The sequence below is a fragment of the Agelaius phoeniceus genome, chromosome 15 (genome assembly GCF_051311805.1).
Source record: "Agelaius phoeniceus isolate bAgePho1 chromosome 15, bAgePho1.hap1, whole genome shotgun sequence".
NCBI classification, from domain to species: Eukaryota; Metazoa; Chordata; class Aves; order Passeriformes; family Icteridae; genus Agelaius; species Agelaius phoeniceus.
The window spans coordinates 4,646,952-4,667,268 of record NC_135279.1 but is presented as its reverse complement, the minus strand read 5'-3'; the positions used below and the strand labels follow the sequence as shown (position 1 = coordinate 4,667,268).

Genomic DNA, 20,317 nt, shown 5'->3' with positions numbered 1-20,317 from the left:
AGACATGAGATTTCCATCTACAATTTGTGGTCCCACTCCATTGCCTCTCAACAGGATCCAAGTAGGGTAAGAAGGGGAATGTGAACTCTTGCCTCTCAGTCACTTAAATGCTCCCTAAAGCCAGAATTTATTATCAAAACCTGAAGTGGCCCCATCTTGAACACCACCAACACATGACTCATGACAACACAAGCAGGCAGGCCTGCTTTCCATATCCACCACTAGTGGGAAATGGGAGATTTCAAGCCTCTGGAATATTGCAGTCAAAACCTGGCACTTCATAAAACCAATGAAATCCAATTTTTTTTTTTTTTCTTGGTGAGTTCCATCCAGATGAATCCTGGAGCTCTTAAGCTCCCTTCCTCTAGAGCTTTTGCTAAGAACATATTTATTGTGTAAACACAGCAGTTTGGAAGGAAAGAGTGGCTTTCCAACTACTGAGGTGGAACTAAACAAGCCATTTTTAAGGTCTGGGAAAGCATCACAGACTAAAGACTCTCCATCCCCTCCTCCCACCCACATCATCTGTGACATTCACTGTGTAAATTGTTACAAACCCAAGAAAGATTTATCACATAGACCCTTGACTTACCAATAGGAAGCATAAAGGAAAAAGGAAATGAAATAAATGGAAAACTGGCTGATAATGAGTCAGTGCACAAAAGATTTAAAAGGTTTAATTTCCAGGTCTCTTCCTTTCTGCCCCACACAGAGGAATCACTGAATATCCTGAGGGAATCAGGAAGCTGAAAAGCAGCTGTGGCTTTCCAGATCCCACCCCTGTTTTTCTGATGATTCCAAGAGACAGTAGAGCAGGATAAACTCAATTTCCCCTTTGCATAACCCTTAACCCCTGCCCATGAAGGAAGCCCATTAGACACTGATGATGTGTAGCCCATCAGTGGAATAATCTCATATATCCTTCCTGCTCAGAAATGGGCAGCAACTTCCTCGCTCAGTTGGTAGGGAGGCTCTGGAAATGTGCAAAAGCAGGAAACACTGGAATACAAGTGGCACACAGATCTTTTACTGCACCTCTGAGAGCACCAGGCTGGGTGGGAGCACTTGTCACCTACCCAGGTGGGGCCAGCAGAGCTTGGAAATGATGCTGCTCCCTATCAGAGTGGCCTAAAACAACTTTCTGTTGGCTCTGAGGTCAGACCAGGTGAGCTCTGGACCTCCTTTGCTGTGTCCTCAGGCAGTTCCTGCACAGCCCCACTGGGGCTTTGCCACCCAGTGCAGTGGCCAGAATAAGGAGCTGAAACAAACAGCCCCAGGCTCTCCCAGGAATTCATCCACAGGCAGAGACACCTCTGGAGAAGCTTCCAATGCCCCTGGCAGCTGAGAGAGCCTTTCCCAAGTCTGTTCTTCCCATGAGAGAAGAGAGAGAAGAGAGAGAAGAGAGAAGAGAGAGAAGAGAGAGAAGAGAGAGAAGAGAGAGAAGAGAGAGAAGAGAGAGAAGAGAGAGAAGAGAGAGAAGAGAGAGAAGAGAGAGAAGAGTCTTTTTGCTGCCTTTCCTTCACTAAGGTGAGAAGCCAAATTCCATGCAGGTTTCTGCTGTGCAAATGGGAGCTCTCCTCTTGACTAAGAAAAGCCCCACCCCAGGCAGTGCTGCCACACACATTGAAAGGCTCTCAGCCTGTCCCTGCTTGGCTCAAAGCTGCTTTTTATTAACAAATGCAAATGCCTTTTAAAAAAAGTCACTTTTCATCCAAAGTTTGCAACTCAGAGTCTTCCGCTCCTAAGCCCCAGCCAAATTTAAAGCTGCTTTATAGGCAACTCTCCATATATTTGTTGTTTGTGCAGCTTTGAGCTTTCCAATCCCACAGCTGCAGGACGTGGATTTGAGTCATTTAAAACAAGGCAGAGTCATTTGAGTGATATATTTTGTCATTATCCTGAAATGTTAGTGTGTCATGAACTCTGCTTGAAACTCCAGTGTGCTTCTGACTTCTTATCAAATTCCTGGACAGGAAATAATGCAATATTATGTTAACTGCTAATGCAATAATTGTGTTCACAGATATATGAAGCCCAAATGCAGATGTGTAATGAGTTTATTACAAAACTGGGTTGGGCACAGCTCTGAAGCAAGATTTGCAATAATTTCTGTGTTTCACCTCTGTGGATGAACATGATGTCCTTTTCATATGGAATATGAAATTGGATGGTGTGAACATTTCTTCTACATATTGAAACTAGAATGTTTCCTCCAAAGCTAGCATCCCTACCAAAGTGCAAATTATGACACTTCCCTCACTTTTCAAAGCAATTTTATCAATTGTCTCTCCAGAAGGAGAGTGGGGAATGTGCAATAAGGCTGCCTAATCCACCAAGAACATCACCTGAATGAGCCCAGGGACAGAGGGGGAGCACAGCACCAACCTCAGCAGCAAAGCTGGTTTCCAAATGCTCCTCTAAACTGGAGCAATTAAGTGGCCCATTTCTCTAAGGCTTATTTTAGCTAAAAAAGCCTCAAGTACCTCCCTTGAAGTTGCAGTTCTCTTATGCCCATGCGAATTTGCAACTGGAGCTTACAGGTTTTGTACAGCTTTGAAGGGACACTTCCCACTTGGGGGATTTCACTTTCTCTCCTGGGGCAACAAACTTGGGCAACAAACTCTTCCCAGAAGAAGTCCTGGATGCTGCAGCTGCCCAGCACCCCAAACCTCACCCAAACCTCAGCTTCCCCTGTGAGACAAGCACGAGCAGTGATGAGCTCCTGGGAGCTGTGGAGCAACCACAGGCTGGGCTCTGCCTTGCCACACTCTTCAACAAGGAGAAGAGGTTTGTCTCCATTTAAAGGTGTTCTATGGATGCTGATAAATACACAGGGATTCATCATTCCTCTTTCAATTTAAGTCTCTAAACTACTTCAGCACTTTCACAAGTCTCTGAGAAGTGGAGCCTTTCCACTAATTGCATTTTGTGATTGTACCATCACCTTTCTTGAGCAAGGACTTGAGGCCAAGCAAGCCTCCCACATGAAGCACTGCTGTCTATGAATCACCTGCATTTTCCACTGAAAATAAAAATTAAAAGCTCCAAACCAGTTGGTTTTCAACCAAGTGCTATTTCATCAGCACTTGTAAAGGAGATCCATCCTGCAGTGGAAGTGTGTGCACACACTTCCAAGCCTGTGTATATACATCTTAATGAATGAAAATGCACTTCAGGAAATAAACACAATAGGAACCTTCTATTATTATAACTCTGTTTACTAACAGCAGCAAAGGGGTTTTCTGTGCTGGAAATAGCACGGCACCACTCCCCCGAGCACCTGGAGCTTACATCACTGAGCTTGGAGCTCAAACAGATCAACTCAGCAAGGATCCTTTCTCTGGCCAGCTTTCTGTGCCAGAAATATTCACCTTTGCATAGCAACTGCAGAATCAGCAAGGCCTGGCAGTCCTGGAAGGAGACCCCCAGCAGCATCAGAGGTTGTGCTGCTTCCAGGCTCAGTTCAGACCTGGCCCGGTGCCATTGTCAGCAGCAGCAGCTATTCCTCCAGACAGAACTGGCCTAGCAGTGCTCATGGTGCCTGCTCTTGTTTTCCCAGCTGAAAAATACAGAATTTGTAGCTGTTTCTGTTTAGTTCTACACAGGTGCATGACTGCCTGTGAGAAGCATCCAGTTTTTGCAGCACTGGAACTCTCAGTAGGTTTTGTGACTTTTTACAGAAAACACCTTGTACTCATTTTCCATCAGCCATCACATTTCAGGCTTTACTGCAGAAAGTGACAAAAACCCCCTGATTTTCCTCCAAAACACCCTGACTATCATTTAGGTTTAGGCACTGCCATCAGAACTAGTAAGATCTTCTGACACTTCACTCTTTAAGGAGGAAAGCTGAGCCCTCAATCTCTGTGGCTGGGATGCCCATAAAATGCATTTAAAATATAATCAGGGTCATTATTCTGAGGTTATTATTCCTACTGATTCTAGCAGACAAACATTTGGCTGTATTTCTATAGATAAATCTTCAAACCCATTTAAAAACAAATAAAACACCAACAGTGCAAGGATTGCTGAGCAAAGGCAAAATAAATTTTCTTGCAGCTAAATTCCCAGCTGCTATTCCACTGCTGGAAACTAATGTGCTCACAGGGCAGAGGGGCTCTGGGGTGGCCTCCAGACCAGAATCCTCCCCACCTTAATCTCGTGCAGCTTCAGCAGAATTCAATATGCATCACACCCTATGGTAGCACACAGCATTGCTCTCACATGCCTGAGAGGAGGCTACATTTCAGTTAATGCAAAACCAATTTTTCAGTCTGCTTTAGCATGAAGGGCACTAATGGAATTGAAACTGTCAGATCATTTCTCCTAGGAAGCAGAGAAGGACCTCTTTGGATCACAGCAAATGAAATCCTCATTAGAGTCACACTGACTCTAAAGCACTGAGCCATTTGGTAAATAGGGAGCTTCATATCAACAACATTTTCCAGTTTAAGTAGGAAGAATTATGATGCAAAAAGAAGTTTACACACTGAGGGCCAGGTCACCATCTGTTTTTTTGCTGACAAAGCTCTGCTATAATGTGCTCTTTGGGTGATTAACATCTGAGGGGACTTGGAATAACCTTGAAATCCAGTGAAGGACTTCCACATCCTGTCTTTATCAAACCCTGCTGAAGTCAGAGGAGGTTTTCCTGTTGACCTCACCATAATCCTTATTCATTATTTAAGTGGGACCACAATGCAGGGCACAGGCACACTTACCTATTTTTCTGCAGTTCCAAGACGAGCTCCTGGCCTTCTGCCTCCACTGTAACTTCAGCTCGGAGCGGGTGCTGCGTGCAGGGGAGAGGGTGCCTGTTACTCATACATCATCCTTATGAGCACATCCACAAATACAAACTGGGATGGCAGCTGACCTTAAACCACCCTTGCCTTCCTCCTACTTCAGACCTGGAGTGATGGGGAAGGGAAGGGATGCACCAAGGTGGCTCCCAGCTCCAGGCACGCTGCTGCATCCCACAGCACAGATGTGCAGAGGCAGGGAGCAGTGCAGGCATCTGCTGGGATGCTGTACCTGAGCTAGAGACACCACCTGGTGTCTCAGGAGGAATCAAGTGCTCAGGCAAGGCAGCAGGTCCTGGTGTTGGAGTGCTTGGAGGTGCAATTGGATGGGAAGAGCTCCCTGCACCTCCCTCTGCTGTAGATTGTGCTCAGCACAACCTCACAGGACATCCCAGCCTGCCCCAGAGACTGAAGAGTCAAACATCTCAGCTAATTAACCAAAGCTTCCTTTGTTGTCCCAGCAGAAAGACATTTTTAGGAGCCTATTTCAGGATGAGAGGAATCATGCCTCTTCCAGAGGTTCTCACTTCGTTCCTTTACCCACAGAAAGTGCCAGCGAAAGGCAGGGAACAGGGACCCTTGGATGCCTCCAGACTCCAACCATTGCACAGACAGAATTTCAGGCCTCCCCAGGGCCTGCTGGTTTGAACAGAATGCACCCCAATTTCTTAGTACAATGGCAAATGCATACACTAACCCAAAAGAAGAATAATTCCAGAGACTTAAAACATGGAATGAGATTTTTAGAGGAGCAACTAGAAGAGGCTCTGGGGTCTGCAGTTTTACCTCCCTCAAAGCAAAACCACTGCATAAAGTCTGCTTGGGGTTTCCAAGTCTGAATGCTTTCTCACAGAGAAAATGGATGAACAAATTCCCCAGAAGAAAAATAGCTCATATTAATATAACAGTGCACTTTATTCAGCTGGAAGGAAACAGATATCATAAGGATTGGTGAAATTATTAACCCAGAGTATTTTCTAAAGCAGCGTTGGAGGAGACTTTGAAGACTTTCAAGAATATTGAAAGTGAAAGAAAGCAGGGTTGACTGAATGGCCTGTTCTCTAAGCCTGGAGTTATACTCACTTGCCATTTCAGCAAATACAAATATCTCTTTTCATCAGCTCCCTGCTCATATTCTGGGTTTTGCTCATCCTTCCTTCAGTTTCCAGGACATGGCATCAGGCCCACGCAGATGATGCAAAGCAAGTTAATACATTTAGGATATATAAAAAGGGATAATTGCAACAGGCAGAGCTTCTTTTACTAAATCATAGGTGCACAATTCATCTGAGGATAGGTCTGTGCTTCACTCACTGACATGAAAGCACTGTAAGGCTGCCTTGCCCATAGCTGAGGGTCTCCATCACCATAAAATCTCTTCACAAAGGTTGTGCTAACATCATTATTGCTAATATCACCCTCCCTCCTCCTTCAGTAATCCCACTGCTTCAGTCCATCAATTGCTGTGTAAGTGAAATATCCCAGCTGTATATAAGCTTTGCTAACACTCAATTCAGAGCCAATGGGAACTTGCCTGAAACAAACCAAGTGTGACCCCTGAGACACAGCAAATGTATATGAGGGGAAATGTTCTCCAGATGTATTTGCATCACTATCAATAACAGAACCAAAACCTGCAGGCAGTATCTCAAGGGCATTAAAAAAAAAAAACAAACTAAGATCACTCTAAGAGAGAGGCATTGTAGGGTTTTTTGTGTGTAATAGGACACAATGCTAAGTTTTAGAAAGTCTCATACTATGGAAAAGACCCATTAATAAATTCCCAAAAAACACCACTATATTAAAAAAAAAAAAAAGGCATGTCTCCAAAATGCTGAGCTTCCCTTTTTTTTTGGTTCACAAGGTAAAAAAAAACAGCCTGTGGACTTTCCTCTTTCTCTCAATCTCACAACTGCAAATACTTCTTGATTGCAACAATACCAAGCCTGGGAAGGGGAACTGTGTTTTGTGTTGTTATCTGGTCCTCAGTGATTGTCAGAGTCTGGAGCTGTTGAGACATCCCTTCATCCACCCATGGAACAGCAGCAGGGTGAGATCTGTACTAACACACAGTGTCTGAGACACAGCCAAACCCACCTGAGCTGCTGGTTGGCTTTTCTTGCCTAGTGAAGCACCCTCCCAGCTGGGATTCACAGAACCAGAGAATGGTTTGGGCTGGAAGGGATCTTAAAGATCATCTTATTCCATCCCTGTGCCATTGGGCTGGGACACCTTCCACTAGGAAAGATGGCTCCAAGCCCCATCCAGCCTGGCCTTGCACACATCCAGGGATGGTGCATCCACAGCTTCTCTGGGCAACTGTCCCAGTGCCTCATCACCTCACAGTCAAAAATTTCAGCCAAGTATTTAATCTAAACCTGCCCTTTTTCAGCTTAAAGCCATTCTCCCATGTTCTGTCACTCTACACCCTTGTAAAAAGTCCCTCACCAACTCTCTTATAGCTCTTTTAGGTACTGAAAGATGCTACAAGGTCCTTCCAGAGAGTTCTCCAGGATGAACAACCCCAACTCTCTCAGTCTGTCCTCTTAGGAGAGGTGATACAGCCCTTGGAGCATCTTCACTGCCCAGCCCTGGCCTGGCTCCAACAGGTTGATATCATTCCTCTCTGGGGATCCCAGGCACAGCACTGCAGCTGGCCAGAGTACAGGCTCAGAACCCTCTCCCTTGACCTGCTGCTCACACTTCTTTTGGTACAGTCCAGGACACAGATGGCTTTCTGGGCTTATGTTCTCCTACAGCAGATTCTTCTATCCAGAAGAAGAATTCCCTAATGTTCCCTAAATGCCACCGATGGCGTGGGCCCGCTCCCCTTTCACAGACACAGACCGAGGCTTTAAGGCACGGCAGAGAGCAGGGGGAATGCAGCTCCCAGACGCACCAGCCAGCTCCCACAGCCTTCCCTGCGATCTGCAGGAGCTATGGCAGCTCCTCGCTCATCCCCACAGCTCATCAAACCCACAACGCGCATCGCCAGGCGCTGTGCTACCCGCGCCACCCCCCTGTCCCCACAAGGGTAGGTCTGCAAACAAAACAGGGACCAAGCGCCGGGCTCGACCTACCTTGGGGCTGCCGGGGCCACCCGGGGCTGCCCAGCGCGGCACCACCACCTCGGCCTGGGGCCGCACCTCAGCGGCCGCGGCTGCGGAGACAACAGGAGCGGCTCAGCATCCCGGCCCCTCCGCACCGCGGGGCATGGCAGCACCAAACCGGGGCGGGAGAGGAGAGGGAGCTCTGCGATGGTTGTAGGAAAAGCAGGAGGATCCCGCAACCCATCCATCCACCCACGCACCCATCCATCCTCCCACCCTCCCTTCCCGTGCGCTCCGCAGCCGGAGCGCTGCCGCACAGCTCCGGGCCGGGCATCCCTCACTCGGACCGAGCATCCCGCATTCAGATCGGGCATCCCGCATTCAGATCGGGCACCCCGCACTCAGATCGGGCACCCCGCATTCAGATCGGGCACCCCGCACTCACGGGGCGGCGGCCGCAGCAGCAGCGAGAGGGCGATGCCGCAGAGCAGCCCCCGGCCCCGCATGGCTCCGGGCAGGGACCGCTCTCGGCCGCCGCCGCCGCCCTATAAACCCGCCCGGCGCCTCTTGTCCCCTCCCACCCGAGCATCAGGGCTCCGGGTCCGCCCCGCAGCCCCCTCCTCTCTTGCTCTCCCTCCGCACATCCCGGGAAACTCCCGGGGGCCCAGCGGCTCTGCCCCGCCGGGCTCTGTCCCCGCTCCGGGGCTGGGGGAAACCTGAGCACCTCCCTGGGGCTCCCTCTGCAAAACCTCCCCTCCTGCGCCTTGGCCAGCGCGGAAATCCATTGTGCCTCCAAAGCTAGGAAAAAGGGGAGAGCTGGGGGAAGGAAGGAGCTCAAGAGCTGTTTATTTATTTGTTGGCTGTATTTATGTGCAATCTTATCATGGCTGATCCCGTGGTTCCAGAGACATCCTAAATTTCTCCATTTCTGGGAAATACATTACTCCTGGACAGCTGAAGGGACACAGGATAGATTTTATGTGCCTGTATAAAAGACACACAAAAGGATGTTCTCTGCCTCTCTCCCCTTAGGACCGATGGGAGGGCCAGGCTTGAGGAAGAACTTGGGAACATTCACAGCTCGAGTTCCCGGTGCTGCCCCTCAGGGCCATCCAGCCACAGCCATGAGGCTCCCGAAGGAGCATCCCTGCCTTCTCCTGCACCCTTCAGGGCTGAGCCAAGGCTTGAAGTCCTCACTTTGCTGAGCACCTGGGGGCTGCACGACTGCTGAATTAGCCTTCAAAATAAAGGTTTGCCAGATAACAGTAATGATTTTGTCTCTTATCTAGAGCATTATTTATGCTATTGAAAACTCTAATATCTTTTATTCTGAAGGGTTTTGGAGGCTCCTGGCAGGGCTGCCCAAAGGAAAGGTGAGTGTTCCTTTTTGCAGATACAATTTTGGTTTATATCTCACAGATGTCCCTTTGTCCTCCAGCACTTCACAAACTGAATCTCTGATTTTGTGAAGGTCAATTTATTCCTTATCACCCTGGCAGAGGAAAGTCAGGCACTGTAGGGACACCTAGAGGGAATAATGAGGGTGAGAGGCTGTAAGTGACATTTTAGCTGACCCATAGAGAGGTCAAGAATTTTCATGGCCCAACTAAATCATCTTGTTTCAAAGAGCAAAAAATACAGGGGCAAAATTTCAGCTCTTTTCTAATCATATGGAATATCCTGAAGGGAAATCTTGATGTTTTTTTCCCTGTGAATTCCCCTACTTATTTATAGCTGCCTGTAATATGGAAGAAAACAATGGCACTATTGTGCATGTCTATATTATAAATAAGTAAAAATGTAAGCCAAATTTAGACACAAATTTAGCTACCCTGCTTTCATCCCTGAATAAAATTTCTGCCTACCCAAAGGAAAAAAAACCCACTTTGATGAGGAACATGTATGCTTGTACTAAAAGATTGTCACAAATCTTCTCAGTACAACAAACCTTCACAGGGACTGCTCCATATATTTCTCTAAAAGAAGATCAGCTCAAAAAAGCACAGAATTGAATAAAATGAGCCTTATGTTAAGATTATTAAAATATTTAGGCCAACAACTATCTGCTTGTGATTGTTTCCAGCATTCAAGTATCACAAGAATAAAATATGTGTAATATTTGCATTTGTTATATAGTGATATTTTTACCTTTGGATCTTGGTAATATGAGAATGGATATATCACTTGAAAACCACCAGAAACTCCCTGTATAAAAATACAATCACAGGCTGTGCAGTGGTTATATATAGGTTAATATATATATATATATATAATATTATTTACATTACTGAGACATTGCTGCATGGAAAAATTCAGGGTATTTTAGCCATATTAACAGTGCTCAGGTGCTGTAATACTGTTTCTGGCACAGGGTGAGTCAGATCCTGTCTGTGCCCACCTCTTCAAAAGCTCTTCCCCAAAGTCAGTTGGACATTTGCTGGGTTTCACAGAACAAGGTCAGACTTCTGGTTATCTAAGAATTACACAGGCTCAGACTCATTTCCTCCAGGATCCAAACTGTCTGATAAAGAGTATCAGCTGGGAATTTCAAATCTGCTTTTTCAAATCTCCCTCATCTGTTACATCCCCGTGGCCAAGGCATGGAGCAGCAGCCTCCGTGCAGCACCCGCAGCAAGGGTGAGGTGTTTCAGCCTCCCCAGGGCAAAGCTGATGACAGAGCTTTTGCAGAGGGGGTTCTGCACTTGCTTGACAATTTTCAAGATGATTTAATGCTATTGTTGTTAGCTGGAGTGCAAAAGATGAGGATTCTCCCTTTATGTTCATAGTAAATCAGGAATTAGGCACCTAGAAAGAGATGGACCCAGGGAGAGGGAAATGCCTGTTCAAGAACCAGACTTGAGCAGAGAATCACTGAGGTGCACCACAGCTCAGAAGTGTTTCACATGAACTCTGTCTTAGGAAAGGCCGTGGAACAAAGTGCTCTGAGAAGATTCCTGCTGACACTGAAGGAAACTTTACCCAGAATCAAAATCTTAGCAGGAGAAGGGAGAAAGGAAAGGACTGTCCTGCCTAAGCTCTGCATTACAGACACTCTCACTGATGAGAGAAATGTTACAGCTTTGGCTGACTCAAGTGGAATGTGAAATCTCCCATTTTAAAGAACATTCTTCTGCTTCAGATCATTTGAAATGATCAAAGGAAGAGGCTGTGAATCTGTGAAGGAAACTGGAGATTCAAGAATTAACTCCTTTATCCAGTGTCTTGACAGTTGAGAGCAGCTTCAGCTGACCCAGAATATTCTGTTCAGCTCTGCTTTTCCACCACCCATGTAGGACAGCAGGAATATTTGGAAGGGCCCTGGAGCAGCTGTCCTGCCAAAGAGGGAGAAGTGCTGAAAGATGATCAGGAGCTAGACAAGGGCTTGTCCTGATGTGCTGATAGCAGAAGGGTATCAAAGCACTCCCTGTGCTTCTTTTAAAGGGTGGGTCACTGCTACCACTTTCTGCTATGACTTCTGCTTCATTCCTACAGCAAGTGGACTTGAAGATGATTATATTTGCAGACACATCTTTTAACTCTATTTCCACATGTGAAACAATTATAATCCTCTCTGTGCTGCCTGCAACCTTCTCCAACACATCAGTAATTATACTGAAATAGTTAATTCTAAAAAGAAAAGGGAAACAGGCATAACAGCACAAGGGTTTTTAATAACATCCACTCCATAAAACTGTCCAGTAACTTTGGAGAAGAAAGTTGTCTCTGTAAATGGATAAGAGTGATGCACTGGGAAGCACTGAGTGTCTTTAGACTTTAACAGTGGCAGGAGGAAAACGAACTTTGTACAGAAAGTCGTCATCTGTTTTTCAAGAACACAAGGTGATTTTTTGTTTGGGTTAAGGTAAACAATAAGGAGGAAAATAATTATCAGAGAGTAGAACATGTCCCTCTTATGTCCCAGTTACCCTCTGCACTGCCATGAAGGCTTGCAGGAGGGCACACAGCCTCCAAGGCACTGGCCCTGCCCACACTGACCACTTCCCACATTTCAGGAGGAGAAGTAATAGCACAGATACTTGGCACTTCAGGAATCTACATTATGGGAAAGTTTGTGGGTGAGCTGAAAATCATCTAAAAATGGGAACTAAAAACCTCTTCTATCACATTTTCCCAGCTGCAGGGCTGCCAGACATGCTGAGGGATGATGCAGAGGAAGCCAGGTTTGAGTGGGTTGTTTGTGTAACTTTCACTTCTGTTATAGACAAGACAGGAGAGCCTTCAAGAGAGCTCAGCTGAGGGCTGGCTGCAGTGACACAGAGCTGCAGACACAGATCCCAAACCACCACAGCAGGACATCAGCTCTAGCTGGGAGGGAAGAAGGGATCACTCTCACTTGTAGCTTCCCATTAGCATGTCCAGGATATGTTAAACCAGTCTTCCCTTTTTCTGGGCTTGGTAGAATAAATCACAACAGTTATGTACCATTCTAGATTCTGGTGCATTGAAATATGTCTGATATCCTACTCCACTGGGTATAAAAAGAAAGATGGGAGAAGAGGGAAGTTAAATCTAGAGAATAATCTCACAAACAGCTGTTTTATACCCTGAAACATATTTGAGGAGGAATTTGTGCATTTGGCCACATGCATTCCTGCAGGGCAGATCAGCTTTCAGTGAGAATTTAGAAATGAACAGGCATTTTCTGCTATTTATAAGACTTTCCTCTTATACAAACAGCTCATCAGACTCTTCAAAATGACCTGTGCAACTTACTAAAGCCACCTGGTTTTCCCATTGAACACACTGACTGAAAAGGTGGTGTTGAGGAAAACATTTATTTCCCATTCTATAATATCTCTCTGGATTATAATAAGTTTTAAAAATTACAATACTTGAAAAAACTTTACTTCCTCTTCCTCATCACTGTCAGTTACATTGACAATGTAAGTGCTGGAGGGAGTAGATGGGGGGGATGGCAAAACCTCCTCTACCACTTCCACATCCAGCTGTGGCAGGGGGCTCAGAACTCGCTCCTCGCTGCAGGTGCTCTGACAGGACACGACCTCAGGGCTCCCACAGACACGCTGGTTCTCACAGAGCCTCTCCTCTGAGTATGCCCTGAAACGATAGTCTTCATCCAGGGTGGAAAATATCACCTCCTGCCTCTGGTTCCTCTCCTCATAAAAGCCAAAGCACTGAGGCACTGAGCTGGAGAAATTCCCGTAGGCAAACGGAGCTCTGAGTGGGAATGTGCTGCAAGGGAAGAGATTCAGGTTGGCTTTCAGAAATGCAGGGCTGCACAATGGCACTCATGTTCTGTGCTACTCAGCTTATCCCATTTTCTAAAACACACAAATTTAAAAACATGCCTAATTTCAGCACTAGGGCCATAACAAGAGTAGTTCAGTCGTTCAGCACACACGAGGTTGCTCTGAGAATAAACAGAAACCCCACTGTACTTATCAATCAAATAATACCATAGATAAACCAGCATGCAGTGAGTTAACCAACATACTCAGATTAATTTTAAAAAGCATCAAAAGTAATTTTGTGTAATTTCTCTATGCCAAAATTTGTGACAGACCTGGTGTAAAGCACTCTTATTTGTAATTTTCAAATTACAAATATTACACTGTTATCAAACAGGACAGGGAGTCTTTGTGCCCAATATGTGGTTGTCAATGTTAATATTTAAAGAATGCACAGTAATAAATTTTTAAAAAGTAACCACATGGTAAATTGCAGGAAGTTATGATGTCAAATGGAATTGTATTCCTCCAGTGGCAGATGCCTGAATTTTTATTCTGATGCAAAAAGACACAGGGATTGTAATTAACAGTGTTCTAGAGAAATTTGCTACATTGTGAAGAAAACAAAATTATGTAAAGAAGTAATAGAGCTCCACAGTGCAGGCATTGTAAAGACATTGATACAATATCTCTTGAGGTTTCAAGGGGACTAATCATCATTCCAATCTAATATTTAAATTTTTAGTGCATACATCTGCACTTTCAGTTCAGAAACATGACTCTCGTATGCAAGAAATGAGTTTATAGGACAGAGAACTCATAAATCACTGTATTAGAAAGACCCTGGCATTAGCAAAGCTGGCATTAATGGACTTCAGAAGTCCATTAATGTGTGAAATCAGAACAGTCTTTTATGCTACAAGAACTCTTCTCTCTCAGAGGCCTCACAAAACCATCTCATTTCAGACCAAGGGCTGACTCATTTCACCAAGGGCTGAGCAAAAATCATTTTTAGCAATTTTGGGAATATGTGTTCTGTGTTTCCTTAAAGGACCTCAAAAATAGAAATGTCTTGTATTGCACTTGTCAGCTCATGAAGTTGTTCTGAGTTTGATGGGTCATCATTAGCCCTAATTAAAGAGCAGGTGGTCTCATTGCCACAGGAACATACTGGTTGCTGCTGCTAGTGAGAATAACAGTGCATAAACAGACAAAATTTAAGTCTGATAATCGTAATAATTTGTTAGGTTTGCTACTGCACAGTCATGAAAGCAAAATGATGCCCAGTAGAGAATAAGCATCAGATGCCTGGTGTTTGAGCTGCCACCTGCACCAGGGCACTGGTGCTTTCTGTGCACGCTCAGCCCACAAACACCCACAGGACACCACGTGTTAGCCTGTAAATTCTTTGATTAGGGGACCTCTGACTGAAAAGGAAGAACTAGGAATTACTACTTACACAGGAATTCTGCAGACACTTCCCACCAGGCCGGGTTTCAGAAACATGAACAGTTATGGCAATCATAGTGTACCCAGGAGACACCTCCAGGACAGACCCACTTCAATTCTATCTGGCCACTTTCAAACTGTATTTACATTATCTCTACCTAATGCTCTTCTGCTGAAATCAACTGCACTTAGACCCATAAAGTGGAAAGAAGATACTTCTGTTTTCCATGGCCTTGGGAGTGCCAATTACAATTGCAATAATTCTGTGGAGCTTTCAGTAACTGGGCACGTATTACAAGCAGGCTGAGGCCAGGGGGTTCCAGCACACAGCAGCTACAGGAAGGTAAGAGCTCCTTTCCCTCTCAATGCTCCACCTGCTGTCTGCAAGTCAAAACATTCTCTGCCTTTCAGCATTTTTTTCTTACTGGTATTGAAACAGTTTCATTACCTTGAGGGGAAACATCGAGGTCCAGGTATAAAGGAAGGGTGGCAAAATGGAAACTGAGGAGTTCCTCCAAACAAACTGGCTGGTTGTCCAATGGGAGCAGACACATAGGCAGGTGAGGGAATAAAAGGGGTAGCCTGGGGAAGAGCTATGCCTCTAGGAAAAACAGAAATCCCTGGCATCTCACTGTTAGAGACAGAAAACCTGCCACTAGTGCTGCTGATGTTACTCGGGTTTCTGTTGCTGAAGCTCTCAGCGAAAACGGGTGCAGGTCTCTTCAGGGAGAAATTGAGCCCAGGTGATACAAAAGCTTCTGTCTGAGCAGGCTCAGCAAAGTGCTGTGATGAAACTACAGGGCGCAGGGGCAGGGTTGGAACTGCAACAGCCACTGATGTGGTGCTTGCAGCCGTGGTCTGGAAAAGGGTCATGGGCACAGCGTGCGGGATGGAAGAAGCCGGCAGACGGATGGCGGGAGACTCACCTTCAAACACAAAACAGTTACTTGTCAGACATGAACAGAGTTCTGATTAACAGCATCACAGCAAACCACAGCATTTCTGGGTACTGTCAGAATAATTCCCCCTGACATTTCCCAGTAACTCGTGTCATACATCTAATGTGACACCATTCTGAGAGATGGCTTTGGAGCCCACACACTAAAGCTGTATTGCACAGAAACCCACAGGAGGAAGGAAGTGGCTGATGTGGGTCCACTGCTCTGGTCAGGCTCTGTCTTGTCCTAGTAAGGCCCCACAATGGGTTGGAATGTGCCTTCATGTCAGAAGACCTCACAAGTCTACTGACATGAAATGAGCCAAATTTATAACAAATCTGTGTGCTCAGGAGCCTAAACCACTCTAATCTCCAATATGTTTCCTTATTTCATCAATGAATGTACACACTAGACAATTTTACTTTGAAATGTTTTGCAGAGCACAAACTTCAATGTACACTCTCAAATCACACTTCATCAACAGGGCTGCCTTCATAGGAAAAGATTTCAAAACACATTGCATAAGAAATTTCAAACATCACTAACTCAGAACTTCATCAGAACAAAGCTGAGTATTCTTTTGTTTTAATATCTCCAAGTATTACCACACATCATAATCAGGCATTTCATTTTCTTGTCTCATTGAAAAGAAAGCAGCCCTTTGCAGAATACTTAAAGAGGAAAATGCCATTGCCTGGATCTGAGCTATTTGCTGTTGAAATCCATATCCATGCACTGACAGAGCCAAAACTCTTTCTCTAAGGAATATGCAGATCAGCTCTTATACTGGTCTGGGGGCTCTCACACTATTTCACTGCCAGTGTGGACTTTTTGTAAAAAAGAAGGATCCTTCCAGGGTATCTGTGAGGTGGAGACCAAATGAGGGAAAGAAGCAGCTGTAGCTTAACATCTTAAGCAGAAAAGAAGTGTTGGTAGATAATCACACCTCCTCTGGACAACCTGTGCCAGAGCCTCACCACACTCACAGCAAAGTTTCTTCCCAACATCTAATTTAAACCTACTCTCTTTCAGTTTGAAGCTATTCTCCCTTTCCCTGTCACTACTGGAACAGGTAATTTCTGAACTCTTAAAATAATTCACTACTGAAAACTCACAGACTGGACGTCCAATACTGTTCTTAACACTGGAGTTGACAAAAGAGTAAGTAGGTGATGAGAAGGGAAGGGTGCCAGCTGGATTTGTAGTGATGGTACTCTGGGAAGTGCCTGAAAATGCAGCAGAGCCAGGTGGTGGAGAACACTTCTTTCTGTTTGGCTGATAAACCCAACCTGTCAGAGATGAAGAAAAGATGCAGACATCCAATATTTAGGATAGTTTCATTATTTATCTAAAGTTATGTTATCTGCAATTCTGAAGGATCTGATAAGACAAGTCCAAAAGCTGCTCCTTTAGGCAATGGCAATGCTCCACTTGTTTTGGTGAGCTGGAAATGGGAAATTTTACTAGAGATGGAAATGAAATAGAAATATTTGGGTGTTGTTTAGAAGTTACCAAGTAGTAGCTGCTCGTGAGACAAAAAACTACCAAACACTGGGGAGGGATGTGGCCCAGCTGAGGAAACCACATTAAGGAGAACATGACAGTCACTGCACTGTGGGCATTCAGTGTGGAGGAAAACCATGGCTACTCAAAATGTGGTCTTTCCTCATGGTTTCTTTACCCCTTAAGTCTCACATAAATCTGCAGAACAGAAATAACAGAAAATATGACCCACTGGGAACCCTGGATGGATTGTGGAAGAGCAGGTTTGCCTTTGCCTGACAACATTAACCAAACACTAACAGACATAAGAATATATCATGAATTTACACTGAGTTGTTTGGTTTCTTACACAGGTTAACTCTTAATGCAACTTTAAAGAAACACCTTTTTTTTTTTAAGATGCAAGGGGAGAGGGAGAGTGATGCTCTTTTCTTTATGACAGATTAGGCAGCATCATGACAGAACAAGCAGCATTATGACAACAGAGAGAGAAAGGATCACAACACCTGGTATCTCAACAGCTTTTTAGAAGTGTTTTACATTGTTATCTCCTGGATAAATGAAATGGTTAAGGGTACAAATTTTAACACTTGACTAAAGGCTGTGAAACATTTTCCACACCATTATGTGAGAACCTCAAATCTACATGTTGAGGAATCCCACAGAATACAATGCTGTTTGTGCTTCCTGAGACATTTCCCTTTCCTGCTTTTAAGAAATGGACACATGTGTCACTACGGGCCACCTGGGCAGCTGTTTCTGGAGCAAGGAAACTGATGCAGCAGGCCACACAAACTCATTCTCTGGCCATTAGACTATTAAAGCATTCAAAAAAGCTGCTGTAGCTGCAGTGTTCTAAGCACCAGCATTTTGGATGCTTTAAAAAATTCATCATTTCAAGCACACAGAAAGATTATGTACTTGAAATATCTGTATTTTTTTTTCTATCTCTGTTGATTGCCACAATGCAAGAGATCGATTTTCCAAAAAGCCCTGCATTTCTAAAGCATTCGGGTAAAGAACTAAGATGCCTACCAGGAAACTCCTCCCTGTGCCTCAGTTTTATTTTGTTAGCTTCCTCATAATAGGGCTGCTTCTGCTCCTCAGTGAGTTTGCTCCACTCCAGGCCGAGCTGGACGCTGATCTCTGCGTTGTTGGCCCCTGGGTTGGCTTTGGCCACAGCAGCCCTGTGGATCCGGGCCCACACCATGAATGCGTTCATGGGACGCTTCACACGGCCACTTTTGGTCTTGCTGAAGGGAGTGTCTGGCATCCCTGTGCAGTAAGAGAGGGAAAGATCATCACCTTCCAGGGGATACAGCAGGTCACACTCAGTATCACACCCACAGCATCACCAGAGCTTTGGAACAGATGAAACTCAGTGCACGTTTGGAGAGCAGTTCCTACAAAATCCTCCACTGCCCTTTGCTGAGTCACTGCACAAGGAATCAGTTACCTGGCTTTTGTTACATATAATTAAAAAAAAAAAAGAAACAGGGCCTGCTAACACACTAGTTTGGATTTTAGTTAGCTTGTTTTCTTATGAATTTATAAACTAATCATTGTATAGCACAGACCATACCACCACAAATTTATTATCACCACCAGAACTATGTAACCAAAGCCCTAAGGATGCAGGGACTAGGACTAAGGATGGGGAGGCTGCTTAGTCCCACACCTGTGCAGTGCCTGCCTTCTCAACCGTGGCTGTTGCTGTTTTGGGTTTCTGCTTGGGTTTTGTTGAGTTGTGTGTTTTGAGATATAAATATTTTTTTCTTTTTTTGCATTTGGACACTCATTTTGTTGGAGGAACATGTGTTCCCAAATGATTGTTACATGATACCTGGATTTGGCTCTTTGTAAACACAGGCAGCATTTAAATTGAGCTGGCAACATGATGAATCCACAGGCCCTTAAAACTGATCCCTGAGCAAGCAATTTCCTCCTGGAAAAGGTTTAAAAATTAACTCTTTCACATCACCAATAAAGGGGAAAAGTCTTTAAGACCTTACTTAAGTAATTAATTTTGAATGTCTAGATATTTAAAATAAAATAAGCTTCTAATACAGATGTTTCAAAAGGCTCTTCATTTAACAGGTCCAGAGTTTTTCAGAGAGATACAGGACTACTATATAGCTTTAAAAATCAAGCAGATCCCTGACCTTAAAACTGGAATCACAACTTAGTGTAATTCTGAACACAGTCCTAAGGGGTTTCATGCAGAAAGGGAGGAATGTGACAAAATTGCCTTGATTGTAACAAACCATGCCAGAACTCTGCTCCTGTGCTTTTGTGTCTTACACTGTGCAAGAGCTGTGCTAAACCCAGCCTTTGCAAAGGGATGGTTTTCTAACATGATCTTTCCCCTTGTGTTCTCCTGCCTGATAAGCAGTACCCTGCAAGATCTCTGACCATAATACCTGAATCCGAGGGCAGGACTGTGAGGGGAACGTTTTTTGTTTCAATCTTTGGCCGCTGCAGTAGAGGCTGCAATTGGACTGGCACTTGTTTTACCGGCACTGGAGTCACATGCACCAGCTGCGTGGAAAGAGGGCCTTGGAGCTGTACGTGGGACCTGGGAGGTAAGGGCTGAAACAAGACCGGGGTATTCTGATCTTGAGCCGGGTTCCCAAGCTCGCACAGGGATCCAGCCGGGGCATCGCTCTTCTCCGCCTTCACTGGGCGGGCCTCGAAGGTCACGTTGGGTCGCTCCGTTTGGACGGCAGATCTTCTCCAGGACTTATTGCCCGTTTGCTCCAGGACCTTCTCCTCGTTCTGGCGGTCACCGCTGCCCCTTTCCTGGTCCCTTTCTCTCCTGACAGCACTCCGGGGCTCTTTCTCAACCGCCGCCGGAGCCGGGATGCACCTGCTCTTCTTCGCCGCTCCTTCGCTGTGCCCGGGCCGGCTCGGGTGCTCCTGCACCTGGGTGCGCAGCCCTCCGAGGGGCCCCATGACCTCCCTGTGCCTGGGGGGCGAGGCTGGGCTCGCCCGGGCGCGGAAGCGGCAGTGCCTGACCCTGCGCTCCATCGCTCCGCCGCCGCTCCTCGGCCGCCGCCACCGTTGCGCCAACGCTCCCCGCGGCCCCGCGCCGCCGGCGCGCACCGAACCCGCATCCCGCACCAACCGCGGGGCGCGCACCGAGCCCCAGCCCCGCCGGCTCGGTCGCGCTGTCCCCCCGTCCCGCGCCCACCGGTGGGGCCGCCCCGACCGCCCATCCCGTGCTCGTTGCTCGGCGCGCTCGGAGCGGGGCGCACGGGTCCCCGGCTCCGCGCCCCGCAGCCGCCACGGGCGCCGTTGCCGGAGCCGCCCCGCGCTCCGCCCGCCGGCTCCGCCCGCCCTCCGCCGGCACCGCCGAGCGCCGCTCC

At 46.0% G+C, this 20,317-nt stretch overlaps 2 protein-coding genes across 2 annotated transcripts in view; both read right to left on the bottom strand.

The window, feature by feature from the left end:
- ADAM19 (ADAM metallopeptidase domain 19) overlaps window positions 1-8,418 on the bottom strand; it is a 32,379-nt gene extending 23,961 nt beyond the window's left edge. The window contains exons 1-3 of the mRNA XM_054642617.2: window positions 8,298-8,418; window positions 7,883-7,962; window positions 4,722-4,792 (exon numbers count right to left, since the gene is read on the bottom strand). Of these exons, the coding sequence (XP_054498592.2) occupies window positions 4,722-4,792; window positions 7,883-7,962; window positions 8,298-8,358 (212 nt within the window). The 5' untranslated portion in view covers window positions 8,359-8,418. The remainder of the gene's footprint in view (window positions 1-4,721; window positions 4,793-7,882; window positions 7,963-8,297) is intronic.
- A 4,211-nt stretch (window positions 8,419-12,629) lies between these two features.
- SOX30 (SRY-box transcription factor 30) lies at window positions 12,630-20,274 on the bottom strand. The gene is made up of 5 exons (XM_054643114.2): window positions 19,373-20,274; window positions 17,988-18,227; window positions 16,565-16,738; window positions 14,960-15,437; window positions 12,630-13,066 (listed from the first exon to the last, which is right to left on the bottom strand). Exons 1-5 carry the CDS (start codon window positions 19,977-19,979, stop codon window positions 12,697-12,699), a joined length of 1,869 nt encoding a protein of 622 aa, XP_054499089.2. The 5' UTR covers window positions 19,980-20,274; the 3' UTR covers window positions 12,630-12,696.
- Window positions 20,275-20,317: the final 43 nt, after the last annotated feature.

Coding starts and splice junctions, on each gene's coding strand:
- SOX30 (XM_054643114.2), bottom strand. CDS start 19,979: ATGGAGCGCAGGGTCAGGCACTGCCGCTTCCGCGCCCGGGCGAGCCCA. Junction 18,228..19,372: donor AGTCCTGCCCTCGGATTCAG/GTATTATGGTCA, acceptor CTTACTGCACAG/GGATGCCAGACACTCCCTTC. Junction 13,067..14,959: donor CCTCGATGTTTCCCCTCAAG/GTAATGAAACTG, acceptor CTTCCCTTGCAG/CACATTCCCACTCAGAGCTC.